Source organism: Caretta caretta, chromosome 2, assembly GCF_965140235.1.
Source record: "Caretta caretta isolate rCarCar2 chromosome 2, rCarCar1.hap1, whole genome shotgun sequence".
NCBI classification, from domain to species: domain Eukaryota; kingdom Metazoa; phylum Chordata; order Testudines; family Cheloniidae; genus Caretta; species Caretta caretta.
Window position 1 is genome coordinate 266,664,737 of NC_134207.1, and position 13,813 is coordinate 266,678,549.

General features: G+C 43.1%; 1 protein-coding gene across 5 annotated transcripts in view; it reads right to left on the reverse strand.

Moving 5' to 3' along the window:
* Window positions 1–13,813, reverse strand: part of CCM2 (CCM2 scaffold protein) — a 125,680-nt gene that overhangs the window by 62,103 nt on the left and 49,764 nt on the right. For 2 of the 5 annotated variants that reach the window (XM_048837326.2, XM_048837322.2), the window contains exons 2-4: window positions 3,596–3,772; window positions 2,276–2,359; window positions 1,587–1,770 (exon numbers count right to left, since the gene is read on the reverse strand). In XM_048837326.2, the coding sequence (XP_048693283.1) occupies window positions 1,587–1,770; window positions 2,276–2,359; window positions 3,596–3,772 (445 nt within the window). Of the gene's footprint in view, window positions 1–1,586; window positions 1,771–2,275; window positions 2,360–3,595; window positions 3,773–11,290; window positions 11,421–13,813 lie in introns of those variants that run through there. The other 3 variants (XM_048837324.2, XM_075126083.1, XM_048837323.2) reach the window with 3 other exon arrangements.

A 13,813-nucleotide genomic window follows, 5' to 3' on the forward strand; every position in this document is an offset into this window, starting at 1 on the left:
CCTATGCATTGCATGTGGCCAGCTGCCATCCTGATTGGATTCCCATTGTTTGGGACAGAATGAGTTTACTTTTCAAATGCACTATCCCCTCATGCGTGCAGCCTTTGATTTGCCAGTATTTCCTCCATCTTTAGGAATAGGTCTGAGATGGCGACACAGATCAGTTCCCCATTCTCATTCTAGAGTCTGGCAACCAACTTGTCAGTTTGGCAATTCAGTCCATTCAGAGCAAATCAGATTTTGACTGTTGAAAAGTGTAAACCGTTCAAGTTTTGCCACTGTATTACCCATTCCTGTATTTCATAAGAAATTTCAATTTGGATCAGCCAAGTATGGTAGATGGGCGGCTAAGCTGCTTCAACTATTTTTCATGTCAGCTGCAGCTGAGCTTAACTGGACCATTACACTGTGAGAACGAAGGAATAATTCCACAGCTTCCTAAGCCCCTTTATATCATGCGCTTACAGTAAAGTGTCTTGTAAGAGTGCAAGGAAGGTTGAGTGAATTAAACCTGGAGCCAACTCAGTCAGGCTATGGGGACTGCAAAGCGGCCAGAGAAGGAAGGCAACAGTCAATGGCAAGAAGAAGAAAGCTTCCTCTTGTGGAGCAGCAGTAGCCAGTGTTGAGCATGGATCCCAGCCTCACATCCATGCACTGTATAAAACAGAAAATGTTTGAATTATGAGGCTCTTATTCCAATGAAGGGTTCTGACAACTTCATGTATGTGAAGTTGTGGTTTAGGCAGCTACAAGAACCAGCAGTAGAGTTACAGCCTCATTGTGGAGTTATTCATTTATTCTCTACATTGCCTATCACTGTCAAACAACAAATCACTACTATTAGATTCACCAGGAAGAAAAAGTAACAGCTCCCAGAAATTATTATACCAAAAGACAGGTTTAAATGTCTTAACCAGACCTGATGGAGAGATTCCTGAGCAGTTCCTGACTTTTGCAGCAGTCTCGCATGCAGATCCAGAATGGACATGCATTGCGCGCATTTCTCCTTAATGCTAAATGAAACCTGGGATATGGGTAGGTCGATTCTAACTGAAGTGCACTAAATAGAGCACGTTTTCCACATCCGCAAAGTGAGCACTTCTAGGGAGTGACACCTGCAGTAAGTTCGGACACACTGCTATAGTTGATACAAACGGAAACCTTTCAAAACAGCCTTCTAACAGGAGTAGTGGGAGGCAAACAGTTTAACTAGTTTATGAATGGGATTATATGACAGGGTTGACTGTGACAGCAGGAAATCCCTTCCAGCCTTATGCTCCTACGCTAAAGAAAAAAAACAAACAAAACACCAGTTCTAGCCAAACTTACTGGTACTTCTAAACTGATGAAATATCTTGTTCACATGCACTGGGAAAATGAATGGCTGTTCCCACTTCACTAAGCCGATCTGAGACCTAAGAGCCTTAAATTGGGTGTAAGCATGACGTATGTTCACTTTAAGGTCCCTTTACGTTGCCAGAGTGGTGTAAAAAGAACTTAGTGTAAATGAGACTCAGGCCCTTAGACTCCAAAATTGGAGAACAGATGAAACCTGCATTGCAATCCCTGTTCTGGCCACAACCTACCTGTTTTCAGCACTACCAGGTGTGAGGAGTCATCACGGATGTATGACACCGATGCGATGTCATGGATGGGGACCCTGAGTATGATATCCTCTCCATCCCGCCACACCAGCTTGACGTTGTAGGCAGACAGACTAATCACAGCATCATGTTCCTGGGTCAGCTGCCCTGGGAGCTGATGTGCCCTCTACAAACAAAAAAGCTTTCATAAAAAAAGGTAGAATAATTTCCTGTTTCATTATCCCCAGGTGATCACAATGGCAATACATCTCCCCGAGGAGGAGGGGAACACCCACAGACCACCCATCTCCAGTTCAGATTTTCTGGGCTCCTAATAATTGGTCACGTACAAATCACCTTCACTATTAAAATACAAGGACTAAGATCCTTTGAGAATAGGTGCCAACATGATACATACTATGCATTTCAAACAATCCCACAATAACCCTCTTTGCTTAAGCTTCTCCCTCCACTCTTGTGACTTCAGTCATCTACATCTACCCCTGCATTACATCGCATCCTAGTTCTTGGGCTGCAAGGCTTCTCAGAACAAGGATCAAGACTTTAACCTCTCTGCCCAGCACCATCCATATCGATGGTCCTACATGCAAATATGGAATAAGAACAGTAGCAACTGTATAGTTCATTCAGCAAGGGTTTGGGATACAGCACTGGAATGGACTGGTACCCACCTTTGCATTGTCTATTAAATGCAATATTTCAGTACGACTGGAGGGATTCAGGTACCCTGGGATGGATGTTAGTTGGCCTAAATACTGGGAAGGAAAAAAAAGGTCCATTACCATGTGATATATAAACCTACACATTGAAATCCTTCCATCTGTACTCACAGAAATTGGGGTAAATTGAAAGAAAAATCCATAGTTGGAAATAACTTCTTGAGCCTGGTCTGGAGAGAAATACTGGCTGGCTGTTGCCTCAATGCCACCTTTAGTAGTCACCTGAAACCCACTCAAGACAGAAGGCAATTGATGAAGCTACACAGGGTGGTCGCTATTTATATGGCTGTCTTCTAGGAGCTGAAATTCTGCCTCTTTCACCTGGTCAAAGGGAGAGCATCTAAGTCTAGTGGAGCATAATCTAGCACAGAGGTTTTCAAACTTTTTAGACTCCATACCCCTTCCCGAATAATGTAGTCTGCCACGTACCCCCACATGAGATAGGTATAGTATGACCCTATGATTAGATTGCCAAGTCTTACTAAATAAAATATGTTGTCTGCCATTATAGGATTTTTCTAACATACCCCTCAATGAGAACTCATGTACCCCCATTTGAAAACCACTGATCTAGCAAAACATTACCGACAGCTGTCATTCTCCAGCAAAGCATCAACTTCCTTCCAACTAGATTTTTGTATGATCAGATTATACAATATTCTATTTAGCATCTTTCATACAGGCTGTATCCCAAAGGCTTTACATGAGTTAAATATAGTTACAGAATTAACTAGTGACCAAAAATAGATCGTTTTCAGCTGAAATGTCAGAGCAGACAGCTGATGAGGAGGAAATACACAAGAGGGCTGTTCCAGATGGCAGGAGCTGCAGAGAAAAGTCTTGTATTAAGAGTGCTGAGGTCACGTAAAGGGACACGCACACACAATCTATTAAGTCAGCCAGAGGAATCTCCCTAGGGATTTGAAATATTGAACTTCGCCCTAAAATGAAGGGGGAGCCACTGGAACGAGGCTGCTGTGCTCCTGCGTCCACTGCACTCATCGCTGAGAGAGACATCGAACACCACAATTTATGGACACGTGAGCATCTTTCCCCCTTGAAGAGATGCAGAGAGAAAGAGCGGAGAGCTGTGCGAGTGAATTCAGGCAGGATGTCAAACGCAGTTTAACGCTGAGGATCCTATTCTGCAATGTGCATTGCAGCAACGTAATTGACCAAATCATTTACTGAACATGGCCACGAATTGGACAGGATGAGGAGACTAAAGGTGAATGAAAGAGACGGTTCCCCCTCCAGCCCAAAAAGAGTTACCTTGACTTCCTTTTCAATGTAGTCATTCAACAATATGTCCGGTTCAACTCGATCAGGCAAGGAGAGCAATACTGTATGAAGAGGTCGTCTTTCCGTAACCTTTTCCTGGGCCTTTTTATCCCGACCCTTTTCACCTTTCAGGAAGACACGTTTGAAAGGGGACACTATTCCAGGCTGCTGGCAAAAACAGAAAGAGTGGCGAGTTAGGGTTATGTTCGGCATGATGTAGCATCAATGCACACATGAAGGAGTCTTGTTAAAAGCAAGGCAGAGAGTTTGAGGTGAATCAACTACTGTGCAATTAAAGGAGTTAGAATTCAGGAGCAGTAAAAGAGTGGAACGTGTGCGCTCTGTTTCAGTGTGTTGAGCAGTGATTATGAGCATTGCAGCTCTTAGTGCCACTGTCTCTCTCCTGAAAGGGCTCATTATTCACCTGATGGGCTGCATGGGATTATTCTGTGTAAATAAATAGCTTGCTCCGGCCCTCAGTTACTTACGCATAAAGCTATAGTTACTTCACTGACTTCACAGTGTTGCATGAAATCCATGATAATTCCACCATCAAACCGTGAACACTTCTCAAGGGGCCTGGTTCATGTCAAGGCTATGTTCCACTTTTGCAAAAAGCTGCTCCCAAGTGTGCAGAGTATGTTTCCATCCAACAAGAGGCACCTCTTTCTCCCTCAGACAGACACACACACACACCCCCACTCCCACCCCTTACTGACCACTACAGTTCTGTGCAGGGATACCTATCAACTCCACAACAGTCAAAAAAAGGGATCAGGATAAATGTTTACTGAACTGCCCACAGTCCTCTTACAAGATGAGGACGTAACCATTGGCAGAATGAATCATAGAATCATAGAATATCAGGGTTGGAAGGGACCCCAGAAGGTCATCTAGTCCAACCCCCTGCTCAAAGCAGGACCAATTCCCAGTTAAATCATCCCAGCCAGGGCTTTATCAAGCCTGACCTTAAAAACCTCTAAGGAAGGAGATTCTACCACCTCCCTAGGTAACGCATTCCAGTGTTTCACCACCCTCTTAGTGAAAAAGTTTTTCCTAATATCCAATCTAAACCTCCCCCACTGCAACTTGAGACCATTACTCCTCGTTCTGTCATCTGCTACCATTGAGAACAGTCTAGAGCCATCCTCTTTGGAACCCCCTTTCAGGTAGTTGAAAGCAGCTATCAAATCCCCCCTCATTCTTCTCTTCTGCAGACTAAACAATCCCAGCTCCCTCAGCCTCTCCTCATAACTCATGTGTTCCAGTCCCCTAATCATTTTTGTTGAATGAATATAAGACAGACCATGAAGTTGGCTCTAGCCCTCGAAAGCTTATGCCCAAATAAATTTGTTAGTCTCTATTGCCACAAGAGCTCCTTGTTGCAAATTACGGTGTGGCTTTAAAGCTCTGGATCAGATCTAAGACTTTATTGCCAATCACAGAACCACAGGGTTAGAAGGGACTGCAAGGGTCACCTAGTCCAGGGGTTCTCAAACTTCATTGCACCGTGAACCCCCTCTGAATTTTAGCTCTATCCTCCAAAGTACTGGCAAACCCCTCACCACCACCCCAGCTTTGTCATCTGCAAACTTGATCAGTATGCTCTCTATACCTACATCCAAGTCATTAATAAAGATGTTAAACCACACCGAACCCAGAACAGATCCCTGTGGAACCCCATTTGAAACTTCCCTCCAATCTGACAACATTCCATTAATAATTACTCTTTCTTTGTGGTTGTTTAACCAATTATGTATTCATTTAATGGTAGTTCTGTCAAGGTTGCATTTCTCCAGATTATTTATCAGAATGTCATGTGGGACTATGTCAAAAGCCTTCCTGAAGTGCAGGTATATATGTCCACTGCATTCCCCTCATCCACCAAATCAGTTACCCTGTCAGAGTCAAATATGGGAGAAATTATCTTCCCAATAACAGATGGCAACCTCACAGTCAATCATTCATACCAACATTCTGAATGGAGCTACATACAATATGACAAATATAAACCTTATATTTTATAAATGGTAACATATAATGGTATATAACATTTATGGAACAACCAAAGAGGGGTTGTGTTCTCAAACACAACCAAAACCTCATTAGTGTCTGGCTTTCACAGCCAAACTGTTTCATTAATGCATTTTGAAGCAAGTCATAGACAGACTCAGAACATACTTTCCTCCTAACCCATTTCTTCCAGGAATCCTTCCTACTTTAAACTTCTCAATCTTCACACCTTATATTGTTGTCCCATGTCCTTCCCATCCTAGCTTTTTTTTTTTTTTTTTTGGTCTTGCCTTTCATTTGTAAAGTACAATATAAATTTACAGTGCTAGATGTCAGCATTTTTTTTTATCATGATTGACCACCTATCTTCAAAGTGATAAATTACTAATGCATTTCCCCTTCAAGTATCTAAATATATACACTAAAATTATTATAGAAGTAATTATCCAATTGAAAAAAATGTGTCCCTTCAAATTTGTATGAGGAAGTATGGAACTTTATGACTCACATTGACAGTAAGGAATTGGTCCTAATGAGATCAGAGAATTAACATTACGAGGTTCAATATTTATCTGCTCTCAGCGGTTTCCTTATGAAATTGGAGGTTTGAAAATATCAGAAGGTAGTTCTGCAAGTTCAATCTGGGGTCTGGAAAGAAAAAAACAACCTAGCTGAGTTCTTTCTGCTTTTTGAAGTCACTAACGATAACAGAGGCTCTGTGATCAGAGCTTACCTAAATTACACTGAAGATGTGCAAGGCAGAACAGAAACCAGCTTGTTCTTTCAAGGCTGTAACACACTGCAGGGCTCATGAGTTGTTTTTGTCAATAAAGTAAACAGCTCTGCCTCAGAGATGCAGTGAGCAGATATGCAAAGTAAGGAAGCGCTATTTTACAAAATAGCTTTGCAGACTCTGATGGCACTTTAACTTCCTACCATCTGTTAGCAACACGCTTTTATGATCAAATTTAGTTTTCTTCCTTCTTGTGTTCTCTGCTGAGTTGCCACTATTAAAATATGAATGTGCCAGCCAATAATTCAGATGAATAGTTTGAGAAGGAACCCAGTCGAAAAATAAACTGCACAAAAACTGTGAAAGTTACTGCTTTAGGAAAGAAAAAAAATCTAACACATCAGGACATGAATATAGTTAATATACTGCTAGGAACAGACAGTCTCACCCCCATGTTCCGTAATTTCACCCATATTGTAATCTTCTCAGCAGCAAAATACACACACATACATGTCAATTTTAGTAATCTCAGTTACTACCGACAAAGGCTTTAATCTAGCAAAAAAAGGAAGGGAAGCAGAAGCGTCTTCAAAGTAAATACAGCCCCAATTTAAGGAGTCAAATAGAACCTTTAATTCATGTTTGAAAATTGAACTTGGGTTCCTATGTCACTGAGGTGCTTTTGAAAGTCTCCCTGAACATACAGTCCAATGGCTGAGTTTTCAATACCGACACCGCAACAGGCCAGATAGCAAGGCACTGGGTGCACACAGATCCCATGAAGTGAGCTGTGGCCCACGAAAGCTCATGCTCAAATAAATTGGTTAGTCTCTAAGGTGCCACAAGTACTCCTTTTCTTTATATACAAAACTTGTTAACTAAAATGTTTAGCAAACAGTCCTGGAGTTTATAAATGCAGCACTTAGCGTCTGCACCAGCACAAGTGTCCATTTCTGTAGTTTGTATTAGAAGGGAAGAACTTCTGATCTGCGACCTCTCTCAGGGTACGTCTACACTGGAAACCTTACAGCGGCACAGCTGCAGTTGCTCTGCTATGGCACTTCAGTGTAGATGCTACCTATGCCAATGGGAGGGGTTCTTCCACTGGTGTAGGCAATCCACTTCCTTGAGAGGCAGTAGCTAGATCGAGGGAAGAATTCTTCTGTAGACCTAGCACTGTCTACACCAGGGGTTAGGTTGGCAAAGCTACGTTCTCAGAATGTGGATTTTCCAAATCCCTGAGGGATGTAGCTATGCTAAGGTAAGTTCCTAGTGTAGACCAAACAACAAGTTATTTGGTTAGGTCTGCAGTTCAGGGCATGTCTACACTACAATCTTAAATCAACCTATGTTAGGTCAACTTACAGCCATCACAGTAATTAGTGCGCTGGCTGATGTCCACACTACCCTCCTTCTATCAGTGACGTGCGTATTCACCAAGAGCACTTCCACTGACTGAAGAGGGGCAACATGGGGGCTGACAGCCATGGCTCTCAGCTCTGTGCAGCTCCCTGCCAGGAGTGGAGGGACTGCTGGCCAGAGCTTCTTGCCTCCAGCGGGGAGATCTGCACCTGGAGTCTGGCTGCCATGCTCCCAGCACAGAGCCAGAACCCCGGGGGGACTGTAGGGCTCCAAGTGGGGAGCCCAGGCAGCAGCCCAAGGCAGGAGCCTGGGTGGCAGCTTGGCTTGGAGGGGAGACTGGGCAGCTGGAAGCCAAGAGCCACAAGCTGGCTTTCTTATCTTGACAAGAGTGAGAGCCAATAGCCAAAGTAAGGAAGGCAGTGTCTACACTTAACTACACTGACAGAGGCCCTATGCCTCTCGTGGTGGTGGAGTTATGATGTCGGCGTAGTACAGCACTTGCATTACTGGGAGCAAGGCTGTAGTGTAGACACTGACGTAGTTAGCTCAACATAAGCCGTCTTGTGTCTCTAGTGTGGACCAAGCCTCAGAAACAGCACACGCTTTCCACTCCGGCTTCCCTCTGTCCTCTGCCTCAAAGTGCAGGTCAGATGAGTTCCAACTGGCTCAGCAAACTGAGGTTTCAGTTTTGTTGTATGGTAATCAGCAGTGAAGCTTTGTTTCCCAACAGTAGACCTCTGAGTGCTTGGCCTTCCTGGGATACCTAGGGCAAGTCACTTAATTTCTGATTCTCCACCTTGAAAAATGGGAAGAACAAACAGGGGGAGGGCTTGGGTTTTCCCCTTATTTTTCTGCCAAGCACTACACACCCCTAGGTGGAAGTAGAAATTATTAGCTCAAATATCAATGCTTAGCTACATCACAGGAGTGCTCCAAAGCACTTCCAGCACCAGAGATAGAGCAAAATATTATACAGCACTTTACATCTTGCTACAGCAACATTAGCTCGTTCATTCCTCCACTTGTCTGACACAAGCAGTGTCCAGCTTCATAGCCTCTTTTCTCAGAAGCCATGGTTGTTAAGGATTGTACGCTGCAGATTTTGTCTCTTATTTCTTTGAGCCTTGCGCTAATTTGTCATGTTTACCGTATATAGTCAGTCTGTCATGTTTTTCTGACGTGCACAGTCTGTGGTTAAGATTACCAAACCGTGCTGGAAGTTAGCGTCTGTAGACTTCATTATATTCTTTTTTCATTTTAGACTGATAGACTAACTTGTTTTAGTACCTCTTTCCTAACACAATCACAGAGATCCAAAATCATTTAAAAGAACATCCCCCAGATCAATTATAGAAAGTCCATGTTTTATATTATTTACCAGCCTCCAAATTGTGCTATCCAGACATAAGATATGATATAGTCCCTGACCTGAAGGGCTTGTATTCTCCATGGACATGCCATGGAAAGATAAATATAAAGGGAGGGGATAGGAGAAATAGGGACAAAGGTTACAAATACAAGACCGTGTCTGCTTCAATGGATTCACACAAACCTGTTCTTTCTTCCCAACAGTAGCAAACACGGGGTGAATGTGTGTGACAGTTTGGACCTCTTAAGGTGCCACCTGATGTGTTGAGATATCACTGAGCCCACCTGTTCTGCCAGCCTGCGCACCCTTTTTACCTCTCTGGCTGAGCCAGGCTAATAAGCCTCCTCCAGCACACACAGAGTCAGGCCGCACTCAACTGCAGAACGACAAAGACACTGAGATCAGCTCTGAGGACTTGCTCCAGCACTCAGGTGTCCATCTCCTGTACAGACTTAGAAGGCATATTATGAAATCCACCTGCTCCCTCAATGTGGAGGAAGGTATGCACAGCCTCTTACACCCCCTCCCCCCAATTATGAATTGCACAAACTGGGTTATATTATAAACAAGAAATAAGTTTAACAACTATAAAAGGCAGATTTTAAGTGGTTAAAGGGGTAGCAAACCGAACAAAACAGATTAAATTTGATTCACTAAAGAAACAGGTTACAAAATGTAACTTCTCACCCTAACTATTGTCACAGGTAGATTACAGAAAGTCTTGAAAGGCAGCTGCCCTGGCCTGCAGCTTGAGACTTCAGGTAATTCCACTCACAGACTGGATGCCCTCCCAGTCTGGGTTCAACCCTCTCCCCTCAGTTCAGTTCTTACTTCCAGGTGTTTTTCAGTGTCTCTTTGGGTGGGGAGGCAGAGGAGAACCACGAGAATGTCACTCCCCTGCCTTATATCGCTCTTGTGTTTGGTGAGAACCCTTCATCTCCCAGTGGAAGAACACTAGCATTCCAAGGGGTAGGTTCAGCACCAGGTGACTCAGATCCATGTCTCTGCAGGGCTGTGGCAGCCATTACTCCTAGGCTGTCTGGAGCATCCACGGGAAGTCTAAGCTCTTTCACAGTCCATTATCTTTGCTAATGGGCCATTAGCCCTGTCTGGTTTCTCCATTGTTGTATCTGAAGGGCTAGTTGGGGGTGACACCCAAAGTAACATATTTGAAATACAGATAAATAGTCAATATTCCTAACTCCAGATACAGAAATGATACAGGCATACAAATTGGATAATCACATTCAGTAAATCATAACCTTTCCAATTATATCTTACATGAGCTATCTTGCATAAAGTACATCTTAGTTAGGTCATATCCATATCATAAGCATATTTCATAAAGAATATGGAGTTTAATGTCACAATGTGATCAAGCTAGTCATGACTTTAAAAAAAAAAAACTACTACCCCCCCACCCTTTTCTATTGACTATACTCAGAGAGGGGAACAGCAACCCTCGCCAGCAAGAAGTAGAGCAGAGCCCATCAGAAGGAACCAGCTATGCTTTCTGAGTCTGAGAGGTTTAGAGCCCTGAAGTCAGCAGTTTTGCCTGAGTATGGACTGCAGGATTTAGCACTTCGATTCTACTAAATTACATAAGACACCAGAAATAGAGTAGCTGGTCTCCACAGCTGACTTTTGGTGCAATGAGAAAAAAATCCCCAAGATTACTCTATAGAGATCTAGCTACACCTGCATCTTTAGAAATAACAGTAGAAAGTAAACTTAAGGGAAGAGATACAAAAATCCGCAAGTCAGTTTCAATATGGCACCCAAAACGATCTCTCAGACTAACATGGATTTCCCTGCCTCCCCCTTGCCACATGCAGGGCTCTGGTGGCTTTGAAAATATGAGAGCTCCTATGTGACACTTATGGCCATTTGACCCAAACTACGTCTAACACCCCAGAAAAGATTTTTGGTTCTATCTTCACAACTTCATTCAGGCTTCAGAAAGGTATGAGGACATGCAGGAAACATGCTTGTTCCCAACGAACCTGCACATCCCAGTGCAGTGAACTGATCCCCCTCTCTTTTCAGTTCAGAGCTCTACAAAATTCATTACCAGCGGAGAGAGTCTGGATTTTACTTTCTGAAAGCCTTAGAGAAACGGAAGTAAGACAGCGTCCTACAATGCAGAACCGAGAACTACTGAACTCTGAAGGCCATTTATGTTAAGAGTCAATACAAAACCTACACCTACCTCGTTCTCCATTTATGAGCCCAGCCAGGAAGAGCAGAAGGAAAACGTGTTGTGGAGCTACTTTGGAAGCTCCAAAAAAGTCCCGTTTCACCTGCTGTGCAGCTAGTTATTGTACTTACAGGCTTTCAACTTGCTGTTGGAGCATGTGGAGGAGCAAGGCATAACTGTTAAGTTTTCACTCTTCAACAATAATATGAGCAGGAAGTGGAGTAACCACAGTTTCCTCCTGCTAGGCACACTTGTACTGAAAAACCATGAAAAAAAATCTAGCTGATGTGAACAAAAAAGCTCCCAGTGAAAAAAAGTCAGATGAACATTTAACAGTAGCATCTTCAGTGCTGCCACTGATCAAAAGGAATTATTTCATTCAAAAGGAATTCTCTTGGGGAAATTCTATGGCCTATGTTCTAGAGGTCAGGCTGGATGATCACAATGGTCCCTTCTGGCCTTGGAATCTATGAATCTAGGAAATCTATGACTCAGCAAAGCAGTGCTTTCCACTTAGCAGGTACTCATAGTTTGAGGGACTCCCAAGTCTAGCATGGAGTAAGGAAATACTAGAAACAGCAAAGAAACCACACTGCACTATCTGTTCAGGATCCATTTCCAGCACTAACTCTCCTTGACCATCAGTCACCTGTGGCTTTCCTCGATCTGTGCCACCAAGACAATGGAAATCAGCTGAGGAACTCTTGCTAGTAGTCCCTACATTTGTAGATAGGTACTTATGCAAGGAGTTGTAAATGGAGATACTCCCCAAAATGTGAGACGTTTAAACACCAGCTCCCCTCCCCACTTTCAGCTGTGCTACAGCCGCTTAATACTTTTAGACCCTACACCAAGCTTTTTAAAATCAAGACCGGGAAAGTTCTGACAGGGACTAATTCATAATTTGTGGCAAGAGGACTTTAAATAAGGCCTGGGTCTAAGTTACAAAAAATTGCCAGCCCTTGAAAACCAGGTCAGGAAGAGTGTGCCTGACAAGGCATTCCAGAAGACAGGCCGGCAAAGAAGACAATGAAAGGAGTGTTCAAATAAGCTTTGCAAGGCTTGGACATAAATTGCAGAATATGGTATCAGAAGAGTAATTAGAATTAGCTGCAAGCAATTTCACATGCAGCAATAAACAAATTAAAAAGCCCAACACGATTATTCCCTAATGTGATAGACTTGTTAAACAGGGACAACACAATTTATAATTTAAGGGAAAAGTATTTTACAATTTATTTAATCAGCCAAATTTGTTAGGCTTCAGAAAACTATACTCCCTTAAGTGTTTATGTGTAGTCATGTACCATTGACCATTCACACAAAACACCTTGTGCTGGCTTCCTAACTGGGTGTATCTTGGGGTGACGGATAACTGGCTGCCAGCAGCTGTGCTTCGATAGGTGTAGCCAGGTACACAGGGAAACTGATGAGGATTATGATCCCAGTGAGGTTACCTTTACATTTGGACTCAGCAGGTCAAGTTGCCTTTTGCAGCCAGTACAGGACATGAATGAAGCCAATTTTCCACTCCTGCAGGATACAATTTGCAATTTCTAAGTATTAGATGCAATACTTCTCCTCGTGTGTCAGACTGATATAGCAGAAGCACACACACTTTGGGGCAGTGGGACATAATTTTTCCTTGAGATTTGTAAAGCAGCCAATGTGGCCAGTCTTTATTACAAAATGAACACTCTTTCCGCATCTGCCATTAGAATCTCCTGAGGTGTCATTTCCTAGTCCTCCTCCCTTTGTTCCTTCCTGATCATTGCTGTGGCATAGCCCGAGATGAGTCAGGGTGTAGCAACAGAAAGGAATTCAATTGTCAGTTACAAAAGGCATTGGACTGGGACCAAGAGATCTGCTGAGAATACCCAATCATTGAGATGACAACAGTTTTGAAAGGCTGTGTTTACTCTTGGAAAAATTAAAACTGGCAACGGCACTAATAAGAATCAAAGAAAAACACACACACACCCCCCAGGAGTCTAAGGTTCAGACAATTAGTAATACAAAATATGGAGCATTTTACTTCTAGGTAATTAGTTTTAATGTGGAACCAGGTTAGATGGCAACTTCCAAAGGCCAGCTGGTGGTTTGTGTGAAAGAGATGGTTGTCTTAGTGCAACTCCTAACAACAGTCAGGTATTCCCACTGAAAACATCTCAGACCAGATCCTCAGAAGTATTTAAGCACCTAACTCCCAATATCTTTGAGAATCTGGGCCTTCACTTTACATCATTGTTGCCACTTTCAGTAGAGAAGCTTTGGGAGATTGAACAATATATGCTCTTGTCCTTGGACTGTCCTGCCAGCTCACACCTGGTGACCTGTGGCCCATTCGTGGGCTTGCATGTTTGGGGAAGTAGGCAGGAAGGAAGTTCTCCCTGCCAGCAGCCAATGCTTCATAGACGCTGGATAAAGTGAGTATTTGTCTCCAGAGAGTTCAAGCCATTCCATGGCTCCCGTTTTAAAACACATTCACTTTTTAAACCAAGAGCATGACAGAAAGGGAAGCAGTCAGACAAGTGG